Source organism: Tachyglossus aculeatus, chromosome 4 (genome assembly GCF_015852505.1).
Source record: "Tachyglossus aculeatus isolate mTacAcu1 chromosome 4, mTacAcu1.pri, whole genome shotgun sequence".
Classification (NCBI taxonomy): Eukaryota; Metazoa; Chordata; class Mammalia; order Monotremata; family Tachyglossidae; genus Tachyglossus; species Tachyglossus aculeatus.
The window spans coordinates 80,445,309-80,469,963 of NC_052069.1; the positions used below are offsets into that span (position 1 = coordinate 80,445,309).

Consider the following 24,655-nt stretch of genomic DNA (forward strand, 5'->3'; position numbering starts at 1 on the left):
GTATATATCTTTATACTTGGATGCTTCCTCTACCTGAAACTTTAGTGGGAAGCAGTGTGAGCTAGTGGATGGCACAAGGACTCGGGAGTCCGAAGGATCTGGGTTCTAATTCCAGCTTCACATCTGCTGTGTGACCTCTGGCAAGTCACTTCACTTCTCTGGGCCTTGGTTGCCTCAAATGACAAATGGGGATTAAAATTGTGAGCCCCATGTGGAGCAGGTTCTGTGTGCAACCTGATTAGCTTGTATCTACCTCAGTGCTTAGTACAAAGTCTTGCACATAGTAAGCACTGTAATACCATAAGGAAGTGTCAAGTTCAGCTGCGTGACTTTGGGCAAGTCACAACTTCTCTGTGCCAAAGTACCTCATTGGTAAAATGGGTATTAAGACTGTGAGACCCATGGGGGACAACCTGATTCCCTTGTATCTACCCCAGTGCTTGGCACATAGTAAGCGCTTAATACCATCATCATCATCATCACTCTAGAATGTAAACTCCTTGAGGGCAGCGATCCTATTATCTCTCTTGAACTCAGCCAAGAACTTGGGACAGTGCCCAGCACACAGAAAGTGCTCATTAAATACGATTGATTGCTATCATTCTGCGTAGTTCCAAAATCTCTTTGCTGACCCAATTTTTTTTTTAAATCCCACAGGATGACCTTCCCCCATCCTGCCTCACCTCACGGTCTCCTACTACAACCTAGCCTGCCCACTTTGCTCCTCTAACGCCAACCTACTCATTATACTTCGATCTTGTCTGTCTTGCCGTCCACCTCTCATCCATGTCCTGCCTCTGGCCTGGAACGTCCTCCCTCCTCATATCCGACAGACAATTATACGCTCCCTCCCTTCAAACCCTTATCAAAAGCACATCTTCTCCAAGAGGCCTTACCTAAGTCCTCCTTTCTTCTCACACTCTCTTCTGTGTTGCCGACCTGCTCCCTTTATTCATCTCTCCAACTCCCACAGCCCCACAGTACTTCAATCAATCAATCGTATTTATTGAGCGCTTACTGTGTGCAGAGCACTGTACTAAGCACTTGGGAAGTACAAGTTGGCAACATATAGAGACAGTCCCTACCCAACAGTGGGCTCACAGTCTAAAAAGGGGAGACAGAGAACAAAACCAAACATACTAACAAAATAAAATAAATAGAATAGATATGTACACGTAAAATAAATAGAGTAATAAATATGTACAAACATATACATATATACAGGTGCTGTGGGGAAGGGAAGGAGATAAGATGGGGGGATGGAGACAGGGACGAGGGGGAGATTACATATGTAATATGTACGATTACGATTACGTACATATCTGTAATTTATTTATATTCATGTCTGTCTCCCCCTCTAAGCTGTATACTCACTGTGGACAGGGAGTGTGTCTGTTACATTGTCATATGTTACTCTCCCAAGAGCTTAGTACAGGGCTCTGCACACAGAGAGAACTCAATAAATACAACTGGCTGACTTCATTCTTGGATGGTTCCTGATCTGGTCCATTTGCTTGGCTTGGCTCTGTACTTCAGGGAGAAGGGCTACATAATGAAAATGGATTTACAGCATTTTGACCTTTTAGAAAGGAAGTGTTCAACCCAGGCAAAATTTCAATATGTTCATAAACAAAGACACAGTTCTGATGCTTTGGTCCTCTTGTTTCTGAACAAAGGCTATTGGGAAACCACCCAACTCCCACAGAATGCTGAGCTGCAAAATCTATTAGAGAAAGAACACTTTATTCCTAAAAAGATAATAAAAACAAAATACAAGTTGTGAAAATATATACAAAGTTATCCGTTTACAAATACTGCAGAAATATTTACATTTTCCACGTTTTAGATTCTTTCCTTAAATAATATCGTGTGCTCTCAAGAAAAGACAAGAAGTGAGCCCTGCTCAAAACACAAAGTGTGGAAAAAGGGTGGATAAAATCATTTAACAGAAATAGGTAGAAAAAATATAAAAATAAAAAAATTGAAGTACTTTTAAAATAGCTCTCTACTATTCTTGGGTACGATTTACAATCTGATTTTAGTTGAAAGGTCATTTATATAAAACTTAACCCAAAGTAGTGAAAAGTGCTTTTTTCTTTATCTTTTTCCTTGGGTTTAGACGGAAATTCGAGTTACTTTATCAAATGCAAACACAGTGCTGTTAACTTCTTGACTAGTCACAAAATATATTTTTGAAAAAAGATTTCTACTTTTCTTTGGTAAAGGGTAAGATTTCATGGGAATACGTTAAGTATTCAATTTTTTTAAAATGAAAGCAGTGTTTTCATCACGGTGACTTCTCAGAAGGAAACTGTCATTTGAGCAGCACAATACCAACACTTGAAGAAACCATCTTAAGACCTGCACAGCAGTCGATTTGTGCAATTTCTAAAAAATGCTAGATACTAATATGAAATAGATAAAACTTACATGATTTATATTTTTAAGTACCTACATTAACTCAAATTCTATTTTTTCTTGCAGATTCAGTGTAAAAGCTACCAAATATAGTACTGAAGTGAATACATCATAGTACAAAATCAAGTTTAAAATACCTGAATTTCGCATAACTTCTAAAATATAAAATCCTTATAAACGACTGTAACTTTGAAAAGTAAATACCCAAGAAGGACAAAATACATTTAAGTTAGCAAGCAAAAGAAAGCCTTGATTTAACGTTACAAAATCAAAACACAGCCTATAATGAAAGATTTCAAGAAAATTTTTCCCAAGTCAAAAGCTACAATTTCCGCCCCCGCCCCATCCCCAATTCCCCTCACAATATTACTAACTGTTGCGTTTCAGTCCTTTAGGTATCCAGCAGGTATCAATATTGTCTGATTGAATTAAGGCAGAGACCTCCTGAAATTTCATCTCTCTGGTAGGCAATTTCACTTTGGGGTTTTAAGTGCAAATAAGAGGTGCATATAGGTTTCCTTGCCAACTGTAGTTTTCAGAATCCATGTTCAATTTTCTGCTGATCATTCTAGTATTGTGATATACAACATAGAGTAGCCCAGTTTTTGTGGCTGCGGATAATACTAGCAGGTGTTTCAGGCTGGCTACACTTACCTGCTACGGCAAGCACTGGGATAGCGCTGAGCTTTTCCCATTATTGTTTCAGCAGTCCATGGATGTGACATAAAAAACTCACCGTAACGCGCAACTCCTGGGAACGGTAAACAACCAGTGGCACTTTGCTAAGGTGACCTGAGTGCTAGGTGGACAGTACTGGGATAAAAGTAAACTTGAAAAAGTTGACCTGATTATTCCCGCAGTTTGAACTGAAAATGTTTTTCTCCTCCTCCCCACACACCTTGAATTTTAGCCAGTGTGACTGAAGCTGGACAGACTCTAACCCCCTTACCCCATTAGCCTCTGGTCTTCCAGGCTGTGGTTTTGCCAACGGTGAGGAATGAACCCTGGTAGCGGGCCTCTAGATTGTAAGCTCATTGTGGGCAGGGAATGTGTCTGTTTACTGTTGAATTGTACTTTCCCAAGCACTCGGTACAGTGCTCTGCACAGAGGAAGCGCTCAATAAACACGACTGACCGACTGACTGGCCAAGGAAGCCTGTACATTATTTCCAGTGTAACCTGAATCCCCAGATCAATAACAGTAAATGAAACCATATGGTTGAAATGGTCCTTCTTTCGTGGATTTTAGCCATTCCCAGCATCCTGGTCTTTTTTAGTGTTTGAAGCCGAGTGAACAAGCAGTGAGATGGAGCCTTTGGGACTGCTTGGTTGTGAAGGGCTGGAGGTCTGCAAAAGGCTGCCCTGTGCTGGATGAGTTTCTGTAAAATCATTTTTTGAAGCTGCCCTAGTGGAACAAAAGAAAAAGAAATACTGAGGCATATTTAAACAAAATGCACTTTAACACAAGCACACTATATATGTACACTTGTACCAACCCATAGTCTTGCCATTGACAATTTTCAGCCCTGGAGTCTGTACACTGAAAGCTCCATGTGGGCAGGGAATGTGTCGGTTTATTGTTATATTGTACTCTTCCAAGTGCTTAGTACAGTGCTCTGCACACAGTAAGCACTCAATAAATGATTGAATGAATTGAATGAATGATTGAATGAATTGAGTGAATGAATGAATCCACATCGCAAACCTCCATTCGCTTCTCCCAAAGACTCAGGATCCCGGCACCTCCCTCTCCACCCTCCCTCCTCTTGGCAAAAAGTGAAACGCCAGAGCCATTCATTCAGTCATATTTATTGAGCACTTACTGTGTGCAGAGCAGTGTACTTGGTGCTTGGGAGAGCACAATGCAACAATAAGCAGATGCATTCCCTGCCCACAACGAGCTTATCATTTAGACATAGCTTACACCTTGACTCGGTCTCATCAGGTCCTCAGTGAAATGGGACCTTACCTATGAGCCAACAACTGGCAGGAAAGGCAAAGCAGGAGCCCAAGACCTTAACAGATTATGAGGAAAGATGGAGTAATCAAGGCTTTTAGCTTTGAGATGAGGAAACTAAGGGGTGACAAATGTCTTCCACTTTATGAAGGATTTTTTTTTGGAAAAAGGCTGCTTTAGAGAAGCAGTGTGGCTCAGTGGAAAGAACATGGGCTTTGGAGGTCATGCGTTCTAATCCTGACTCCGCCACTTGTTAGCTGTGTGATTTTGGGCAAACCACTGCACTTCTGTGAGCCTCAGTTACCTCACCTGTAAAATTGGGATTAAGACTGTGAGCCCCAAGTGGGACAACCTGATCACCTTGTATCCCCCCCCCAGGGCTTAGAACAGTGATTCACACATAGTAAGTGCTTAACAAATGCCATTATTATTATTAGTATTCCACAGGTTCTTAACTATTGTTCCAAGAATCACTGTATAATCAATAATAAAATCAATGAAATTTATTGAGTGCTATCTGCAGAGCATGGTACTAAGTGCATGGGAGAGCACAATACAGCAGAGTCGGTAGACACACTGCCTACCCACAACAAGCTTACAGACTAGAGGGGGAGGCAGACATGAATACAAATAAATACATTTTGGATATGTACATAAGTGCCAAGGGACTGAGAGTGGGCAGAATATTAAGTGTTTTAAAGGGTACAGATCCAAGTGGGTAGACGATGCAGAAGAGAGAGGGAGTCAGGGGAAAAGAGGAATTAATCAGGGAAGGCCTCCAAGAGGAGATGTGACCTTAATAAAGCTTTCAATGGGGTATATTCATTCAATCGTATTGACTGAGCACTTACTGTGTGCAGAGCACTGTCCCAAGCGCTTGGGAAGTACAATGGGTGTTTCAATCTCCCGTATAGAAGATAATAATCATAATAATAGTGGTATTTGTTCAGCAATTACTACGTGCCAAGCACTGTACTAAGCACTAGGGTAAATACAAGATAATCAGGTCCTATCATCAATCGATCATATTTATTGAGCGCTTACTATGTGCAGAGCACTGTACTAAGCGCTTGGGAAGTACAAATTGGCAACATATAGAGACAGTCCCTACCCAACAGTGGGCTCACAGTCTAAAAGGGGGAGACAGAGAACAAAACCAAACATACTAACAAAATAAAATAAATAGAATAGATCTGTACAAGTAAAATAAATAAATTTATGTGTCCTATGAGGGACACATAGTCCAAGTAGGAGGGAGAGCAGGCACTGACTTCTCATTTTTCATATAAGGGAACGGAGGCACAAAGAAGTGAAATGGCTTGCACAAAGTCACACATCAGGTACGTGGCAGAGCCAGGATTAGAGTGCAGGTACTCTGAGTCCCAGGCCCAAGCACTTTCCACTAAGCCATGATGCCGTCTATGACTTCCAACAATTTAGGAGCATGTTTTGGGTGTATATGGAGGGGGAGGGAGTTCCAGGCCCGAGGGACGATGTTGGAAACGGGTCAGAGATGAGATATGTGAGACCGAGGCACAGTGAGTAATGGGCTCTCGGGGAGTAAAGAACGTAGGCTGAGTTGTAGTAATAGACAGCAAGCTGACTGAGTGCTTTAATCCCCTTCTATTAGAAGTGCAGCCACACTCCACGTTCACACACAGCCCCACCTAGAACAGTAACTGAGAGCCTGATATTAAAAAAAACAAACCAAGTCACAATTCTGAAAGCCACTGCTGGAAGCTTGACAAAAAAAAAAAAATACAAAGACACCCCACCTAACACTGGAAAATGTCTCATCTTACAAAATTGTGTTTTCTGAACTTCTGAATCAGTGATGGGGATTTAGTTAAAATTAAGTTTTCAAAAGTCTCTCTCCTGGAGCTCAGAACTGAAGAAAGGCTAGTAGGAGAATCTATAGTACTTCTACAGCGTTTCTGGTCCGTGCCGTTTTAAGTGCTGAGGGGTATTACTGGAAAAGCAAAAAAAAAAATGTATTTTAGAAACGTAGTGTCATTATTAAAAACACCAGCAAGGTAGCGGGATGTATCACAGGAGTATGATTCATGCAAGACTTGGAATCATTCTTCTGCTGTGTAAGTGCTTAACAAATACCAGCACTACCATCACCACTCTACTCTGGACTGATCCTCATTTTTAGACTGTGAGCCCACTGTTGGGTAGGGTCTCTATATGTTGCCAACTTGTACTTCCCAAGCGCTTAGTACAGTGCTCTGCACACAGTAAGCGCTCAATAAATACGACTGATTGATTGATTAGCGTCTGATGTCCAGTTTTCACTATCATACTTTAAAAAATGACGTGGAGAAACAGGACAGGGTACCGACACCGTAACAGATTGCGAGGAAAGGCTGGAGTAATCAAGGCTGTTTAGCTCTGAGATGAGGAAACTAAGGGGTGACAAATGTCTTCCAGTATATAAAGGATTTTTCTGGAAAAGAGGCTAACCCACTGCTAAAAAAAAAAAGGTCAAACTTAAGGCTGAAGAGATTTTGGCTGGGCAAATTTTAAAATATTTGGGGGTGATAAAAGACAAACATATTACCAAGAAAGATTGTGGCTCTTTCCTTAAAAATGGACACTAACCAATCGGTAATATTTACTGAGCTCCTACTATGTGCAGAAGACAGAACTAAGCACAACAGAGGTAGGGGAACCCTATCCTCAATCAAGCAATCATACTGAATGCTTACTGTGTGCTCTGTACTAAGCACTTAGGAGAGAACAATATAACAGGGTTGGTAGAAGCCATCCCTGCCCACAAGGAACTTACAGTCTAGAGGGGGAGACAGACATTAATCTAAAGAAATTATGGATATGTACATAAGTGCTGTGGGGCTGAGGAAGGGATGAATAAAGGGCGCAAATCTACATGCAAGGGCGATGCAGAAGGGAATGGGAAAAGAGGAAATGAGGGCTTAGTCGGGGAAGGTATGAGTTGGGTCGCTGTGGGAAATCAGGGAGAAAGGAGGGACCAAGGCAATTAAGTTCTTTAAAGCCAATGGAGGTGAGGAGTTTCTGTGTGGAGGTGGTTGGGCAACCACTGGAGATTCTTGAGAGTGGGGAAACACAGATTGTATGGTTTTGTAGGAAAATGATCTTGGCAGTAGAGTGAAGTATGGACTGTAGTGGAAAGAGAAAGGAGGCAGGGAGGTCAGTAAGGAGGCTGATGGAGTAGTCAAGTTGGGACAGTTTAAGTGCTTGCATGAATAAGGTAGCAGTTTGGATGGACAGGAAAGGGTGGATTTTAGCAAGGGGACAGATGGACAGGAGCTAATTTACAGTTGGGAGAGAAGAGACAAATACAACTGGTTATAAGAAGGTGAAAAGACAACTCACTCCCAATCCCTTACTCTCACCATTTTTTCTGCCTGGAATTCCCTCCAGCCTCAAATATCAATCGATGGTATTTATCGAGAGCTTACTACGTAGAGTGCACTGTGCTAACCGCTTGGGAAAGTATAAAAGAACAGAGTTGGTAGACAAGGTCCCTGCACACTATGAGCTTACAGTCTAGATATGCCAGGCCACAGCTCTCCTCCATTTCAAGTCCTCCTAAAGTCTGATCTTCTCCAAGAAACCTTCCCCAATTAATTCCTCAATTATAAATGATCAATTATCCAAACTATATCAATCATCGCCCTTAACACTTATGCATTTATACCCATCCTCAGCGCACTGAATTACACTGCACATTTACGTATTTATTCAGCTATTTTACTCTAATCAACCTGATTACCTTGTACCCACTCCAGCGCTTAGTACAGTGCTTGGCACACAGAATGAGCTTAACAAATATCATCATCTCATTTCACCTTAACATACCCTTCCTACTATCTGTTTGTAGTCTTGTCTCTCCTCACGGTCCTATTACTTGTAAATAATTTAAATCCATATGTCAGCCCAACAGACCATAAGGTCATACAGGTGGACTTCCCTAAGTGCTTACTACAGTGGTTAACACAGTAGATGCTAAATATCATTGACTGGTTGACGAAGAAATGAATGAGTGCTAAAATAGCAGAACACTAAACTGGTTTGTGCATCAGTGGCCGCTAGTGTTGAGGAGACACTTGGAAGGATATGACCTGGGAGAATCTTAAATTTCTATGACGAGGTACTGGGTCTCATGGAGTTTACAGTCTAAGGGAGAGGAATGAACACACAGTGTGAAATTTATATATAAACCTACAGACATTAGCATGCGTGCTGGATAAAGTTATGGTATATTGCATGGTTCTGGATCATGTACTCTACCTTTAAGGGTGCCAAAAGGGGTCGTGGGGGCTCTCCCGCGGATGGGATACATGACCTGGTTGGGTCTTGTTTCCCTGAAGCGCTGAACTTAGACCAAGTGTGGGCAATCCTCTATGTCCCTAGTGAACTGGAGCACCTTTACAGGCTGGTTCAGTACACGGTTTTAAAGGACAGGCTAAAAATAAAGTCTGAATGCATTAACTGCGTATTTATATACTAAAATCCAACTTTCCTCATGGCTAAACAATCTCCACGCACCCGGGTCGAAGCACACGAACTTGAAATTTTTTTACAAATTCTGTAAACGCTAACATGCCCTTCTGAAGTTTGCTACTGTTTCTTCAATAAGAAGATTAGCTCCCTCAGGCATGGGATGAGGAGGTTTAGGTGGGAAAAACCAAAAGAGAAGCAAAGAGTCTCTTACCTTCCTTCACTCCGTACACTCCCAGCAACACTGCCCTTGTCATTTCCTCCCTCTGTCTTACTCCTTTTTTCCCCGTGCTCCACAGACAGTTTGGAGCTAGATGCTATGGTGGAGGCCGGCTCGCCCTTATCATCCTCTCTCGGTTTCTGCGGGGAGGTCCCGTCAGCTCCTAACTCTCTTACAGACGGTTCGGGAGAGGTTTTGCTCTCTGTGAAGGTCTCTTGTCCTAAGAAATCATGGTTGGTGATTGCTACTGCGGACGTTCCGTGATTTGCCGTGGCCCCCGTACTGGTCCCCATGGATTTGGAGATAACCTTCAGTTTATGCGAACTGGATTTGTAATGCTTCTTTTTATGCTTCACTTTAGAATTGTGCTTCAAGAAGAATTCACACGATTCCTGCAGCACTCGTCGGCTCTCGCTGATGGGACTGAAAGAGAAAAGTGGAACAGGTATTATTCTCAATTAGAGACTCTTCAAATATTCCTGAGGGTTGGGTGTGCACCGGGTCTCCTCGTCGGTAGTGTCATCCAACACAAAGGACAGCTCTACATAATAATAGTAATAATAACTGTGGTATTTGTTAAGTGTTGGTCACCCCTTCTAGACTGTGAGTCCCCTTCTAGAATGTGAGCCCACTGTTGGGTAGGGACCGTCCAGCGCTTAGTAAGCGCTTAATAAATGCCATTATTATTATTATTACTATTATTATTATATGTTGCCAACTTGTACTTCCCAAGCGCTTAGTACAGTGCTCTGCACACAGTAAGCGCACAATAAATACGGTTGAATGAATGAATGAATGAGTGAAAAGTGCTTACTGTGTGCCAGGCATTGTACTAAGCACTGGGGTGGATCCAAGCAAATCAGGTTGGACACAGTCCCTGTCCCACATGGGGCTCACAGTCTTGATTCCCATTTTACAGGTGAGGTAACTGAGGCACAAAAAATGAAGTGACTTGCCCAAGGTCACAAAGCAGACAAGTGACAGAGTCAGGATTAGAACCCACGACCCCTGATGCCCAAGCCCGTCGTCATCATCATCATCACCATCAATCGTATTTATTGAGCACTTACTATGTGCAGAGCACTGTACTAAGCGCTTGGGAAGTACAAATTGGCAACACATAGAGACAGACCCTACTCAACAGTGGGCTCACAGTCTAAAAGGGGGAGACAGAGAACAAAACCAAACATACTAACAAAATAAAATAAATAGAATAGCTATGTACAAGTAAAATAAATAAATAAATAAAAATAAATAAATAAAGTAATAAATATGTACAAACATATATACATATATACAGGTGCTGTGGGGAAGGGAAGAAGGTAAGATGGGGGGGATGGAGAGGGGGACGAGGGGGAGAGGAAGGAAGGGGCTCAGTCTGGGAAGGCCTCCTGGAGGAGGTGAGCTCTCAGCAGGGCCTTGAAGGGGGGAAGAGAGCTAGCCACGCTGCTTTTCTATCCACTAGGCCATGTTTCTTCTCATTATAGTAGACACCTATGTGTAAAGCACTGTGTTTTTGATGCCCATAAATACTGACACATAGTATTTGCGTTGAGAGAGAGTGTCACAGGAGAGTGCAACCTCCAGTTGTCAGGCTGACGGCTGACATTGTATATGTTGCCAATTTGTACTTCCCAAGCGCTTAGTACAGTGCTCTGCACATGGTAAGCGCTCAATAAATACGATTGATGATGATGATGATGATGAAAGAATGAAGGAAGGTTCCTGAGGCTGCTGAACTGCTTCTTTCGGGCTCCTAATCAATCAGTCAATCAGTCAATAATTTTAATCATCAATGGTATTTTTTGAGCACTTGCTATGTGTCCAACCCAAGTGTTCAGTACAGTGCTTTGAAGCAGCATGGCATAGTGGATAGAGTATGGGCCTGGGAGTCAGAAGGTTGTGGGTTCTAATCCTGGACCGTGGATCGCCTGTCCCGCCATCGACTCCCGGCCCACGTCCTCCCCCGGGCCTGGAATGCCCTCCCTCTGCCCATCCGCCAAGCTGGCTCTCTTCCTCCCTTCAAGGCCCTGCTGAGAGCTCACCTCCTCCAGGAGGCCTTCCCAGACTGAGCCCCTTCCTTCCTCTCCCCCTCGCCCCCCTCTCCATCCCCCTCATCTTACCTCCTTCCCTTCCCCACAGCACCTGTATATATGTTTATACATATTTATTACTCTATTTATTTATTTTACTTGTACATATCTATTCTATTTATTTTATTTTGTTAGTATGTTTGGTTTTGTTCTCTGTCTCCCCCATTTAGACTGTGAGCCCACTGTTGGGTAGGGACTGTCTCTATATGTTGCCAACTTGTACTTCCCAAGCGCTTAGTACAGTGCTCTGCACACAGTAAGTGCTCAATAAATACGATTGATTGATTGATTGATTGATGATGATGATGATGAATCCCCACCAGGGGCACACGGCTGGCACGCTGCCCCTAGGCACAACAGTGACGGGTCTCTGGTGGGGATTCAGCCGTCGGCCTGGCAGCTGTGTGCGCACTCCCATGCCACTCCCTTAACGTGGCTCTGCGGAAGAACTATGTGAGGAAGCAAACTGATTCGGAATATAGATGGGGGAAGAGAGCTTGCTTCTCCTCCCAGGCGCCCAAGGAAGTGTCGTCGCCCTCTTGAAAACCCTGGTTTGAGCGATCCGCTAAAACAACCTGCTTGGAGCAACAGAAGTAAAAGTCTGATATTATAAGCAGCAGCCTGATGCTATGAGAAGCAGCGTGGCTCAGAGGAAGGAGCCCGGGCTTTGGAGTCAGAGGTCATGGGTTCAAACTCCGGCTCCGCCAACTGTCAGCTGGGTGACTTTGGGCAAGTCACTTCACTTCTCTGTGCCTCAATGACCTCATCTGTAAAATGGGGATTAAGACTGTGCGCCCCCCGTGGGACAACCTGATCACCTTGTAGCCTCCCAAGTGCTTAGAACAGTACTTTGCACATAGTAAGCGCTTAATAAATGCCATCATTGTTATTATTATAAGCAGCAGCCACTTGTCTGCTGTGTGATCTTAGGCAAGTCACTTAGAGAAACAGCGTGGATCAGTGGAAAGAGGCCGGGCTTTGGAGTCAGAGGTCATGGGTTCAAACCCCGGCTCCACCACTTGTCAGCTGTGTGACCTTAGGCAAGTCACTTTACTTAGAGAAGCAGCGTGGCTCAGTGGAAAGAGCCCGGGCTTTGGAGTCAGAGGTCATGGGTTCAAATCCCAGCTCCGCCACTTGTCAGCTGTGTGACTTTGGGCAAGTCACTTCACTTCTCTGGGCCTCAGTTACCTCATCTGTCAAATGGGGATTAAGCCAGTGAGCCCCACGTGGGACAACCTGATCACCTTGTAAAGTCCCCAGCGCTTAGAACAGTGCTTTGCACATAGTAAGCGCTTAATAAATGCCATCATTATTATTTACTTCTCTGGGCCTCAGTTCCCTCACCTATAAAATGGGGATCGAGACTGTGAGCCCCATGTGGGACAGGGACTGTCTCAACCCGATTTGCTTGGATCCACCTCAATGCTTAGAACAATGCCTGACACACAGTAAGCATTTAACAAATACTATAATTATTATTATTATTTTAACCTGCAAACTTTGGGGAAACACCAAAATAGAAATTACAGCAAGAAGCATAAAAAAGGACTAAACGTCAACATAGCACACAAATAAGAAGAGGATGTAGTTTAAAAAAAAAGAATGGTTAAATGCCAGATGCTTGAAAATCTGCCGAAAATCCAGAGAGGGTCTAAACCAAAACGCAAATTACAATTCAGTTAATATGAGATATGGTAGGATCGCACGTGCTTGGAATGTTAATATAAAATGACGCAATCTAGTTAGGAAAAATAAAAATCAGATACCAAAATGAGAGTGGAGAAACACTGATTTAAAATCCCAAGTGGCAGGAACTGGAACTGAATGGGAAAAATAAATTATGCAGAAACAAACAAGAAAATAAAAGCAGGTTAGAATACAAGCCACAGACATAGTATGTTGATGATTCTAACGTGCTCCATTTTCCAAATACTAAAGCAATTATATGCAGATGCAGAAGGCAAGAAATTTCAAGGGGATTTTTTGAATCCCTCTTGCTTTGTTAGCATCTTGTTGACAGAGAAGCTGGCTTGTCCTTCTGCGGTCCTTTCCTGAGAAGTCAGAGCATCGGCTTGGGCTTAGGGGATCGCTCAATCATATTTAGTGCTTACTAAGTGCACAGCACTGTACTGAGCACTTGGGAAAGTATAATATAACGGAGTCGGTACACCCATTCCCTGCCCACAGCAAGCTTAGGATCTAGTGGATGCTTGACAGATTCCATTACTACAGGAATTAGTGAGTCTGAGAGACTGGGTAGGGACTGTCTCTATCAATCAATCAATTGTATTTATTGAGCACTTACTGTGTGCAGAAACTGTACTAAGTGCTCGGGAAGTACAAGTTAGCAACATATAGAGACGGTCCCTACCCAACAGTGGGCTCACAGTCTAGAAGGGGGAGACAGAGAACAAAACCAAATATATTAACAAAATAAAATAAATAGAATAGATATGCACAAGTAAAATAGAGTAATAACTATGTACAAACATATATACAGGATGTTGCCGAATTGTACTTTCTAAGCGCTTAGTACGGTGCTCGGCATACAGTAAGTGCTCAATAGCTACGATTGAATGAATGACTGAAGACTGATAGAGAAATAAGGGCAGTTTTATTAAATGGTAACTCACACCTTTCTAAAGGGTTTAAGGATTAATCACTAAAGTGCCAGAGCGAGGAGGCGGTTGGCCGTAACCAAACAGGGCCTACCTCAGTCAGTCAGTCGTATTTACTGAGCGTTTACTGTGTGCAGAGCCCTGGACTAAGTACTTGGGAGAGGGGGAGACAGACATTTCAATAAATTACAGATAGCGGAAATAGCGTAGAAGAATATGCACACGGAGTGCTGTGGGGCTGTAAGTGAATATTAACACGTAGTCACGAGGAGACAGAGAGGGGAGGGTGTTTAAGGGAAATGAGTGTAGTCAGGGAAGGCCTCTTGGAAGAGATGGGATGTTAATACGGCTTTGAAGATGGGGAGAGTGATGCAGGGAGTTCCACGCCAGAGGATTAGATGAGATTGAGGTAAGAAGGTACGTTGGAGCTAGGGGAGTGGAGTGTGTGGAATGGGTTGCAGGAGGAGAACAGTGAGGAAAGGTAGTAGGGGACAAGGCAATTGAGTGCCTTGAAGCCCGTGGTAAGGAGTTTCTGTTTAATGTGGAGGTGGAAGGGCAACCACTGGAGATTTCTGAGGAGTGAAGTGATATGGATTGAACAGTTCATGAGAAAAATGATTTGGGGAGAGTGAAGCACGGATTAGAGGTGGGGAGACAGGAGGCGGGGAGATCGGCAAGGAGGCTGATGCAGTAGTCACACAGTGGAAAAAAGTGTTTGGATCAGTGTGACAGCAGCTTCGAAGGAGGGGATTCTAGCGATGTTATGAGGGCAGAATGGACAGAACGTGACATGACAGATCTTGACAGACTATGTGGATTGAATGACAGATGAGTTGGGGAAAATGACATGGTTGGGGGCTTGTGCCACAGGGAGGATAATGGTTTTGTCTACAGTCACAGGAAAGACGGAGGGAGGACAGGGTTATGGTGGGGGGAGATGAGGAATTCTGTTTTGGACATGTTTGGCTTTAGATATCGGTGGAGCATCCAAATAGATGTTCTGTTCTGAAGGCAGGAGGAAATGGGAGATTAGAGAGAAGGACAGAGATCAAGATTGGAGAGGGAGATTTGGGAATCATCCGCATGGAGATGTTATTTGAAGCAAATGAGTTCTCCAAGAGAGTGAGTATAAATGGCGACTAGTAGGGGACCAACTTTAACTCACAGACTTCCAGTGGTGAAAGTGTATGCAGCATTTCTGCTGCCATTTCAAGAACCAGTTAGATATTTGTGAGAATGTGGTAAGCAAAGTCAACATTTAACAGGATCACTTATATGTAACACAAAAGGCATAATTGTATAAAACACTTAAAACAGGCAATGGCAAAAAAAAGTTCCTCTTACTCTCTCTTTCGATTTCTGTTGAAGAAACTGGCCCATTCTGTGCAGGTCTTTTTACTTCCCACCCAGAAGACCGCAGAGATGCCAACAATTAGTGTCATCAGATACTTGATCATAAATAAGGCCAGTTCTGGTCTTGCTAGTGCTTTTGCCTAAAAAATAAAAACAAGCACTCAAGAGAAAACACCAACAGCAATATTGTCCTGAAAAGATAATGATAATGACTAGGATGAGTCATGGCATAGTGGATAGAGCATGGGCTTGGGAGTCAGAAGGCCAGGGGTTCTAATCCCAGCTCTGCCACTTGTCTGTTGTGTGACCTTGGGCAAGTCACTTCACTTCTCTGTGCCTCAGTTACCTCATCTATAAATGGGGATTGAGACTGTGAGCCCTGTGTGCGACAGGAACTGTGTCCAACCTGGTTCGCCTGTATCCACCCCAGCGCTTAATACAGTGCCTGGCATGTAGTAAGTGCAAGCAGCGTGGCTCAGTGGAAAGAGCAGGGGCTTTGGAGTCAGAGGTCATGGGTTCAAATCCCGGCTCCACCAATTGTCACCTGTGTGACTTTGGGCAAGTCACTTCACTTCTCTGGGCCTCAGTTCCCTCATCTGTAAAATGGGGATGAAGACTGTGAGCCCCCCACCGTGGGACAACCTGATCACCTTGTAACCTCCCCAGCACTGAGAACAGTGCTTTGCATGTAGTAAGCGCTTAAATACCATCATCGTTATTATTATTATTATTGTTGAGTCACAAAGCAAAATAATAACATGGCTGAGGGCAACAGAATGAAAAACGCTGTCTTTAGCCAGGAGAGTGAGTGGCAGTGAGCAGACTTTCCCGGGGACAGGAGTGCCAGTGAAGAGGTGGCAGTGAGCTAGAAGAAGCTGGAGTAAGGCCTGGGCTGATGACAGACACCAAACTCCTCCCAACCCAAGTGGACTGGTGATGTGATCACCGTTAGAAGGCCTGAAGCAGCGATCAATACCCTGCAGCCTGCCACCATGGAGGAAGAATAATAAACGTAGACCGAGAGCCCCAGGTGTGACAGGGACTGTGTCCGGTCTGATGACCTAGTATCTATCGCAGTGTTAGCACATTGCTTAACACACTGTAAATGCTTAATACAATAATAATATTGTAATAAGGCCTCCTCCAGGAGGCCTTCCCAGACTGAGCCCCTTCCTTCCTCTCCCCCTCGTCATCTCATCTTACCTCCTTCCCTTCCCCACAGCACCTGTATATATGTATATATGTTTGTACATATTTATTACTCATTTATTTATTTATTTATTTTACTTGTACACATCTATTCTATTTATTTTATTTTGTTAGTATGTTTGGTTTTGTTCTCTGTCTCCCCCTTTTAGACTGTGAGCCCACTGTTGGGTAGGGACTGTCTCTATATGTTGCCAACTTGTACTTCCCAAGCACTTAGTACAGTGCTCTGCACACAGTAAGCGCTCAATAAATACGATTGATGATGATGATGATGATGATGAATAATAATGGCATTTGTTAAGCACTTACTATTTGCCAGGCACTGTACTAAGCGCGGGGGTGGATACAAGCAAATCAGTTTGGACACAGTTCCTGTCCCACATGAGGCTCACAGTCTTGATCCCCATTTTAGAGGTGAGGTAACTATGTGACTCGCCCAAGATCACACAGCAGACAAGTGGCGGAGCCAGGATTAGAACCCGGTCCTTCTGACTCCCGTGCTCTACCTATTAGGCCATGCTGCTTCCCAACAGTATTGTCACTGAGGGACTCGAACCCATGCTTCCAAGGAGACTGGACCCTAAATCCAGAGCCTTAGACTGCTAGGCCACACTATCGAGACTGGCCCAATATCAACAATAGCAGTAAAAATGATAACTAGGTGCGGCAGAATAAGTGAAGAACTACTCTGGCCACCAACAATCTAGAACATTTAAACTCAAGTGACTTTGCTGTGTGAATACTTTCGATCCTAAGAAGATCATTTCAATCTGTTCTGGTTTAGTCTACTTTATAGTCTTAAACATTGGACACTTGGATGATTAGATCAACAGACATCATCCAGTTTAACATGAGGTCCAGCTAAAAGTAGAGGGAATCCAGTATTAAGGGTAGATGTTGACTTTTTTTCAATATAATAATTGTAGCATTTGGTGAGCGCTCTGTGTCTAGCACTTTACTTAGTGTTGGGTAGATACAAGATAATCCAGTTGGACACGGTCCCTTGTCCTTCTCCGGGTTTACAGTCTAAGTAGGAGGAAGAACAAGTAATGAAATCCCATTTAACAGATGAAGAATCGGAACCCCAGAGAAGTAAAGTGACTTGTCCCAAGTCACACAGTAGGTCAGTGGCAGAGTTGGGATTAGAACCCAGGACCTTTGACTCCACCGGCTCATGCTCTTTCCATTAGGCCATGTTACTTCTCAGTGTCTTCTTCCCTTCAGTTTAAACGGAAGATGTATAACGTATAATCCCTCTCGTGAGAGTGTAATCTTCTTGTGAGCAGGGTACATATCACTTCTTTAGGCTGTACTTCCCAAGCACCTATATAGGATACTGCACCACAGTGGGTGCTCAATAAATACAAATAAATACTAATACTCCTTGTGCTAGCAGATCTGTCACTATGTATCTAATTATCATGATCTAACCCTAATTTAAAATCGACTTTAATCCCTGTACCGAGGCAGTCGAACCATTTCAAAAGAAGGGGAAAGGAAATGTGTACACCAAGGTAAATTCTGGAGAGGTACTTGTAAGCCCACCAGAATCCCGATAATCAAAGATCACAGGAACAAATGCTTCTTTAAGAATGGACAAAACGGACTTGAGCCAAATCAGGATGAAAACATGGCTTTGGGAACACAAACAGAAAAAGTCAATGTCTAAAACAAGTTACATTCACTGCAATTATGAAGCAGCATGGCTTAGTGGAAAGAGCCCGGGCTTGGGAGTTGGAGATCGTGGGTTCTAATCCTCCGCCATTTATCAGCAGCGTGACTTTGGGCACGTCACTTCACTTCTCGGTGCCTCAGTTACCTCCTCTGTAAAATGGGGATTAAGTCTGTGAACCCCATGTGGGACAGCCTGATTATCTTGTATCTAACCCCAGTGCTTAGAACACTGCTTGGCTTATAGTAAGGGCTTAACAAATACCATCATTATTAACAGCAGGGTTGAATTTGTCCTCAGCGAGGCTCTGAACACCAACATTTCTCAGTGCCCCTCTGAGCAAGAGGGAGATTTAAAGGCTGGATGGAGAGAAGGCAGCCTCTCCCAGCATTCATCCTACGGTCCTGACATTGGCACCTACTTATAGGTTTCAATGCAAATTAAGTCTTGGTTACTTTGGTCTATGACTCTGCTTTGCCTAATTAGAAAACCCCAAACTGGGAAATGCTCCTTCTTTTTCACTCTTTCTCCGGCCCACGTCAGACACTCTCCAGGCCTCATTTCATATAGCCACTGAACGAGTCTTAACTGACCCGATAGGGCAGTACCGGAGTCCAGAAAATGGAAGGACTTTCCAACTGAAATCGCCGGCAAAACGTCCGCAACGAGTTCCCCTGACCGCTCTGTTTTTAAGCGTAAAGGACATAAAATGCGGCGGTTTTTACCTGGTAAGGGCACGGTATGTGGTATCGATGACAGTGGTCTGCCATCCAAGTGGTTTCCCAGGTAACTCTGTACACCTGCTCATAGACGTAACACCCGAGAAGCGTCACCAGTGGCCCAAGGTACAAGCCACTGAAAAACCCTATGCGAATCATAAACTTCTTCAGTTTTTCTTGATTTCTGCCGTCGTGTTGTATGACTTGACGTACGTGATTTAGAGAGATAATGCCGGCTAAAAGGAGAGACAACCCGACGAACACACACAGGCAGAGCGGTAACAATACAAAGTATCGAGATGCATCCAGGTCATAAAGACCAACAAAGCAAACGCCGCTGATATTGTCCCCTTCCACTTTGTTCATGGCCAAGAGCATAATGGTCAGAAATCCGGGCATACCCCAGGCAACTGAGTGAAACCACACAGCCTTCTGCGCGATGGCTTCACAACTCCATTTTCTGCCGGCGGCTAGAAACCAAGTAATGGTAAGAATCAGCCACCAGACCGTGCCTGCCATGGTGAAAAAATACAGAAGCATAAAGAGGACAGTACAAGCCTTATTCTGGGAGCCTAAAACAACAGTTTCCCCGAGATCTAGCTTCTCGTCTGCCTTATTACAAGCTGTACTATTGCCCAGCAGGAATCCAATGAAGTACATCAGAGAGACGATGCTGTAACAGACTGAATAATAAATGATCGGCCTCTCGGGATATCGAAATCGTTTAACATCGATTAGGAAGGTAAGGAACGTGAACAGGGTTGCACAAAGGCAAAATATCGAAACGATCCCAATGAAACTCTTGGCAAATTCGAGCTCGTCGTTTTTGAAATACATATTGGGGCACGGGGGGGGCACACTGGTCGATCCCCAAAAACTTGTAGCCTTGTCCACCAGCGGTCTTCAGATGCCGGGGACACCAAAATCCGTAGTCTCTCGGCACTTCCACTGGGCTCATCTGGGGGCCTTGAGGCTTCGTGGGGAGGACGGAAGCCTCGGGGGCAGTCTCGTCACAGTATTTCAACCTGTAGAGATCATAATATCGCAAAAATGGACTTCAGCATTACGTACCGCTTCCTGTTTCACTGCCGTATTCCCAAGTATAAAACAATCGCTGCTTTGAAATCCTTTGACAGGTGAAGCTTCCAAACGAATTCACATAAAACAAAATCTAGAATGGAGTAAAATCTTACTCCTCAGTCCCCATCTTTCTGTATCCTCTGTCACCATGCCCTGACCCTTTAACTCCTCTGTCCCACGTGTACTTTCCACTGTCCCAATAAATCTTCACCATGTTCTTTCCCCCTTTTCCATGCCTCTAGTCCTGTTCCTCTTCTCATCACTCCATTCATGTGTCCCTCCCTTTCTCTTTGCATTTTCCCTCTTAATTGTTTTTTCTTTCTTCGCTACTTCTCCCCATTTGCCAGTCCCTCTGTTTCTCAATCGATGGTGCTTACTGAGAATAATAATAATAAATTGTGGTATTTGGTAAGCGCTTACTATGTGCCAGGCACTGTATTAAGCGCTGGGGTGGATACAAGGTTGGACACAGTCCTTGTCCCACGTGGGGCTCCCAGTTTCAATCCCCATTTTACAGATGAGGGAACGGAGGCCCAGTGAAATGAAGTGACTGGCCTAAGATCACAAAGCAGACAAGCGGAGGAGTTGGGATTAGAACCCAGGACCTTCTGGCTCCCTGGCTCATGCTCTCTCCACTAGGCCACACTGTGCAGAATACTTTCCCATTCTAAGTGTTTGGAAAAGTGCAATAGTACGCAGACCTTGCCGTCTAGTCTGCGAGCAGGGAACATGTCTACCAATTCTGTTGTATTGTTCTCTCCCAAATGCTTAATATGGTGCTCTACACACAGTACCTGTGTATTGCTAATCATTTTTAATTGTATAATAATAACCAACTTGTACTTATCAAGCGCTTAGTACAGTGCTCTGCACACAGTAAACACTCAATAAATATGATTGAATGAATGAATGAATAATGATAGTATTTGTTAAGTGCTTACTACGTGCCAAGCACTGTTCTAAGCGCTGATAATAATGGCATTTGCTAAGCGCTTACTATGTGCCAAGCACTGTTCTAAGCACTGGGGTACATACAAGGTAATCAGGTTGTGGGGCTCACGGTCTTAATCCCCACAGGTGAGGCAACTGAGGCACAGAGAAGTTAAGTGACTTGCCCAAAGTCACACAGCTGACAAGTGACGGAGCCGGGATTAGGACCCACGACCTCTGATTCCCCAGCCCGGGCTCTTTCCACTGAGCCACACTGCTTCGCTATACATTTCGCTATATATTTGTTATTTATAAATAAGTTATAATTATTTTATATGTCTACCAAGCATCATAACTTGACCTTCCCAAGGCAGCTTTGATATATGGCAAAGGCAGCTCCTCTAGTTTTCCACACATGCAGATGTGCCACGATCACACTGATACCACAGCATACCGGGGACCTGACAGAGGGGAAGCCAGCACAAACCCAACCCAACCCAACCATGTAGGGCATGATTTGGGTCATCCTGCTTCCACTTTCCCCGCTTCCACTCCTCATGCCTCTGTCCAGTTGCAAGCTAGGTATTTCAAAAGGGACAGAAAGCAATTAAGAGCCCATTATCAGCAGGAGATACACCAAAAAAATCTCATTCAAATGGATATTTACCCTTCTGGGTTACTGTTGCTTCCCTTGGCATGGAGGGGTGTAACCATGAGGGGAAGAGGATATACAGTCCAAGCTCATTGGCCCTATGCTGGCAAAACTCTAAATGATTTGGTGGCCCAAACCCCAAATATACCTGTAATTTTATTTACTTGTACTGATGTCGGTCTCCCGGACCCTAGACTGTAAGCCTGCTGTAGGTAGGGAATGTGACCGTTTATTGCTGTATTGAACTCTCCGAAACACTTCGTTCAGTGCTCTGCACATAGTAAACACTCAATAAAGCAGTGTAGAAGCAGCGTGGCTCAGTGAAAAGATCACGGGCTTTGGAGTCAGAGGTCATGGGTTCAAATCCCAGCTTCGCCAACTGTCAGCTGTGTGACTTTGGGTGAGTCATTTAACTTCTCTGTGCTTGTTACCTCATCTGTAAAATGGGGATTAAAACTGTGAGCCCCCCGTGGGACAACCTGATCACCCTGTATTCATTCATTCAATCGTATTTATTGAGCACTTACTGTGTGCAGAGCACTGTACTAAGTGCTTGGGAAGTACAAGTTGGCAACATATAGACAGTCCCTACTCATCCTCCCCAAGCACTTACAACAGTGCTTTGCACATAGTAAGTGCTTAAAAATACCATTATTGTTGTTATTGTTATTATTATTAATACCACTGAATGAATGAAATATTGGCTTATGCCTGGTCAGCCCCTTCCCAAAGCAATCTTTATAAGATTTCTAAGCCTTGGACTACTTTCATTCCTCCCTTCTTCCTCCCTTCAAGGCCCTGCTGAGAGCTCACCTCCTCCAAGAGGCCTTCCCAGACTGAGCCCCTTCCTTCCTCTCCCCCTCGCCCCCCCTCCATCCCCCCCATCTTACCTCCTTCCCTTCCCCACAGCACCTGTATATATGTATATGTTTGTACATATTTATTACTCTATTTATTTATTTATTTATTTAACTTGTACATATCTATTCTATTTATTTTATTTTGTTAGTATGTTTGGTTTTGTTCTCTGTCTCCCCCTTTTAGACTGTGAGCCCAATGTTGGGTAGGGACTGTCTCTATATGTTGCCAATTTGTACTTCCCAAGCGCTTAGTACAGTGCTCTGCACATAGTAAGCGCTCAATAAATATGATTGATTGATTGATTTCATTAAACAGCCAACTATAGATTATATTTCCTGATATTTTAAACAAAGGGTTTCCTCAACGAGTAATATGGACATAGTTACTGTTAAGCCTGTTCTGGGGATAATACACTTTAAGCTTGCTATGGCTGGGACCCTGATATTAAAATATCAAACATTTCAGAATACTGTACCTGTTGCATTCAAGTTCCTCAGGCCACGTGATCCCAAAAGTGTCCATCAGGTGTTTACAGTCGGAGTACACTTGCTCACAAAACTTGCGACAAGGAGGAATCACGTGCATTTGCTCTTCGCAGGCCGGCACAAAAGCACTGCAGAGGAATGTGTCAACATCAGGTGAACAGCGCAGATTGGCGAGAGGAAGAAAAGGCTATCGAGAAAAAAAAATTCCTGGTTAGACAATTTTATGGGAATATTCAAATAAAATGAATTCCCTTTTATCTTCGGCTATTCAAAATGCACTTTTATTCCTACTCTGAGGTGGTTCTGGAGGTAAATATTTTTAAGTATTACTGTTTGTCCCCGGTGCTTTCTTCTTCCTAACAATAGGGCTTATCTACAGGAATTCTGAGATACTTAAAGATAAGGTATGGAGTGCATGTCTGTCTCCTCAGGGCTCCGGATTCTGATTTACGGTTGGAAAGATAAATTCTGGTTGGTCACCCTGCGTGGTTTGACCATTGTCTTATGCTGTCCAGTCATCTCTCACCCTTAGCGACGCCATGGACACATCATCATCATCATCAATCGTATTTATTGAGCGCTTACTGTGTGCAGAGCACTGCACTAAGTGCTTGGGAAGTACAAATTGGCAACATATAGAGACAGCTCCTACCCAACAGTGGGCTCACAGTCTAAAAGGGGGAGACAAAACCAAACATACTAACAAAATAAAATAAATAGAACAGATATGTACAAGTAAAATAAATAAATAGAGTAATAAATATGTACAAGCATATATACATATATACAGGTGCTGTGGGGAAGGGAAGGAGGTAAGATGGGGGGGATGGAGAAGAGGACGATCTGCAATTGATCTGGTAGTGTATTCATAGACTTCTCTTGGTAAAAACACAGAAGTGGTTCATTACCACCTCCTTTGGTGCAGGAAATTAAAGTCTCTGCCCTAGACTCTATCATCATCATCATCATCATCATCAATCGTATTTATTGAGCGCCTACTGTGTGCAGAGCACTGTACTAAGTGCTTGGGAAGTACAAATTGGCAACATATAGAGACAGCCCCTACCCAACAGTGGGCTCACAGTCTAAAAGGGGGAGACAAAACCAAACATACTAACAAAATAAAATAAATAGAACAAATATGTACAAGTAAAATAAATAAATAGAGTAATAAATATGTACAAACATATATACATATATACAGGTGCTGTGGGGAAGGGAAGGAGGTAAGATGGGGGGGATGGAGAGGGGGACGATCTGCAATCGATCTGGTAGTGTATTCATAGACTTCTCTTGGTAAAAACACAGAAGTGGTTCATTACCACCTCCTTTGGTGCAGGAAATTAAAGTCTCTGCCCTAGACTCTATCATCATCATCATCAATCGTATTTATTGAGTGCCTACTGTGTGCAGAGCACTGTACTAAGCGCTCGGGAAGTACAAATTGGCAACATATAGAGACAGTCCCTACCCAACAGTGGGCTCACAGTCTAAAAGGGGGAGACAAAACCAAACATACTAACAAAATAAAATAAATAGAACAGATATGTACAAGTAAAATAAATAAATAAATAAATAAATAGAGTAATAAATATGTACAAACATATATACATATATACAGGTGCTGTGGGGAAGGGAAGGAGGTAAGATGGGGGGATGGAGAGGGGGACGATCTGCAATCGATCTGGTAGTGTATTCACAGACTTCTCTTGGTAAAAACACAGAAGTGGTTCACCACCACCTCCTTTGGTGCAGGAAATTAAAGTCTCTGCCCTAGACTCTATCCCATGTCACTGTTGCCTAGCAGAGGCGAGTTCTGGCTTGGAGCAGATTGCCTTCCACTCGCTAGCCACTGGCCAAGCTAGGAATGGAATGGGTATGCCTCTGCTTGACTCTCCCTCCCA

At 43.5% G+C, this 24,655-nt stretch overlaps 1 protein-coding gene across 1 annotated transcript in view; it reads right to left on the reverse strand.

The window, feature by feature from the left end:
- Positions 1 to 1,747: 1,747 nt before the first annotated feature.
- The window catches only part of FZD6 (frizzled class receptor 6), a 51,606-nt gene continuing 28,698 nt past the window's right edge, over positions 1,748 to 24,655 (reverse strand). Inside the window, 6 exon segments of the mRNA XM_038745323.1 lie at positions 1,748 to 3,822; positions 9,074 to 9,502; positions 15,135 to 15,283; positions 18,750 to 19,595; positions 19,597 to 19,768; positions 22,742 to 22,938. Coding sequence (XP_038601251.1) covers positions 3,663 to 3,822; positions 9,074 to 9,502; positions 15,135 to 15,283; positions 18,750 to 19,595; positions 19,597 to 19,768; positions 22,742 to 22,938 — 1,953 coding nt within the window. The 3' untranslated portion in view covers positions 1,748 to 3,662.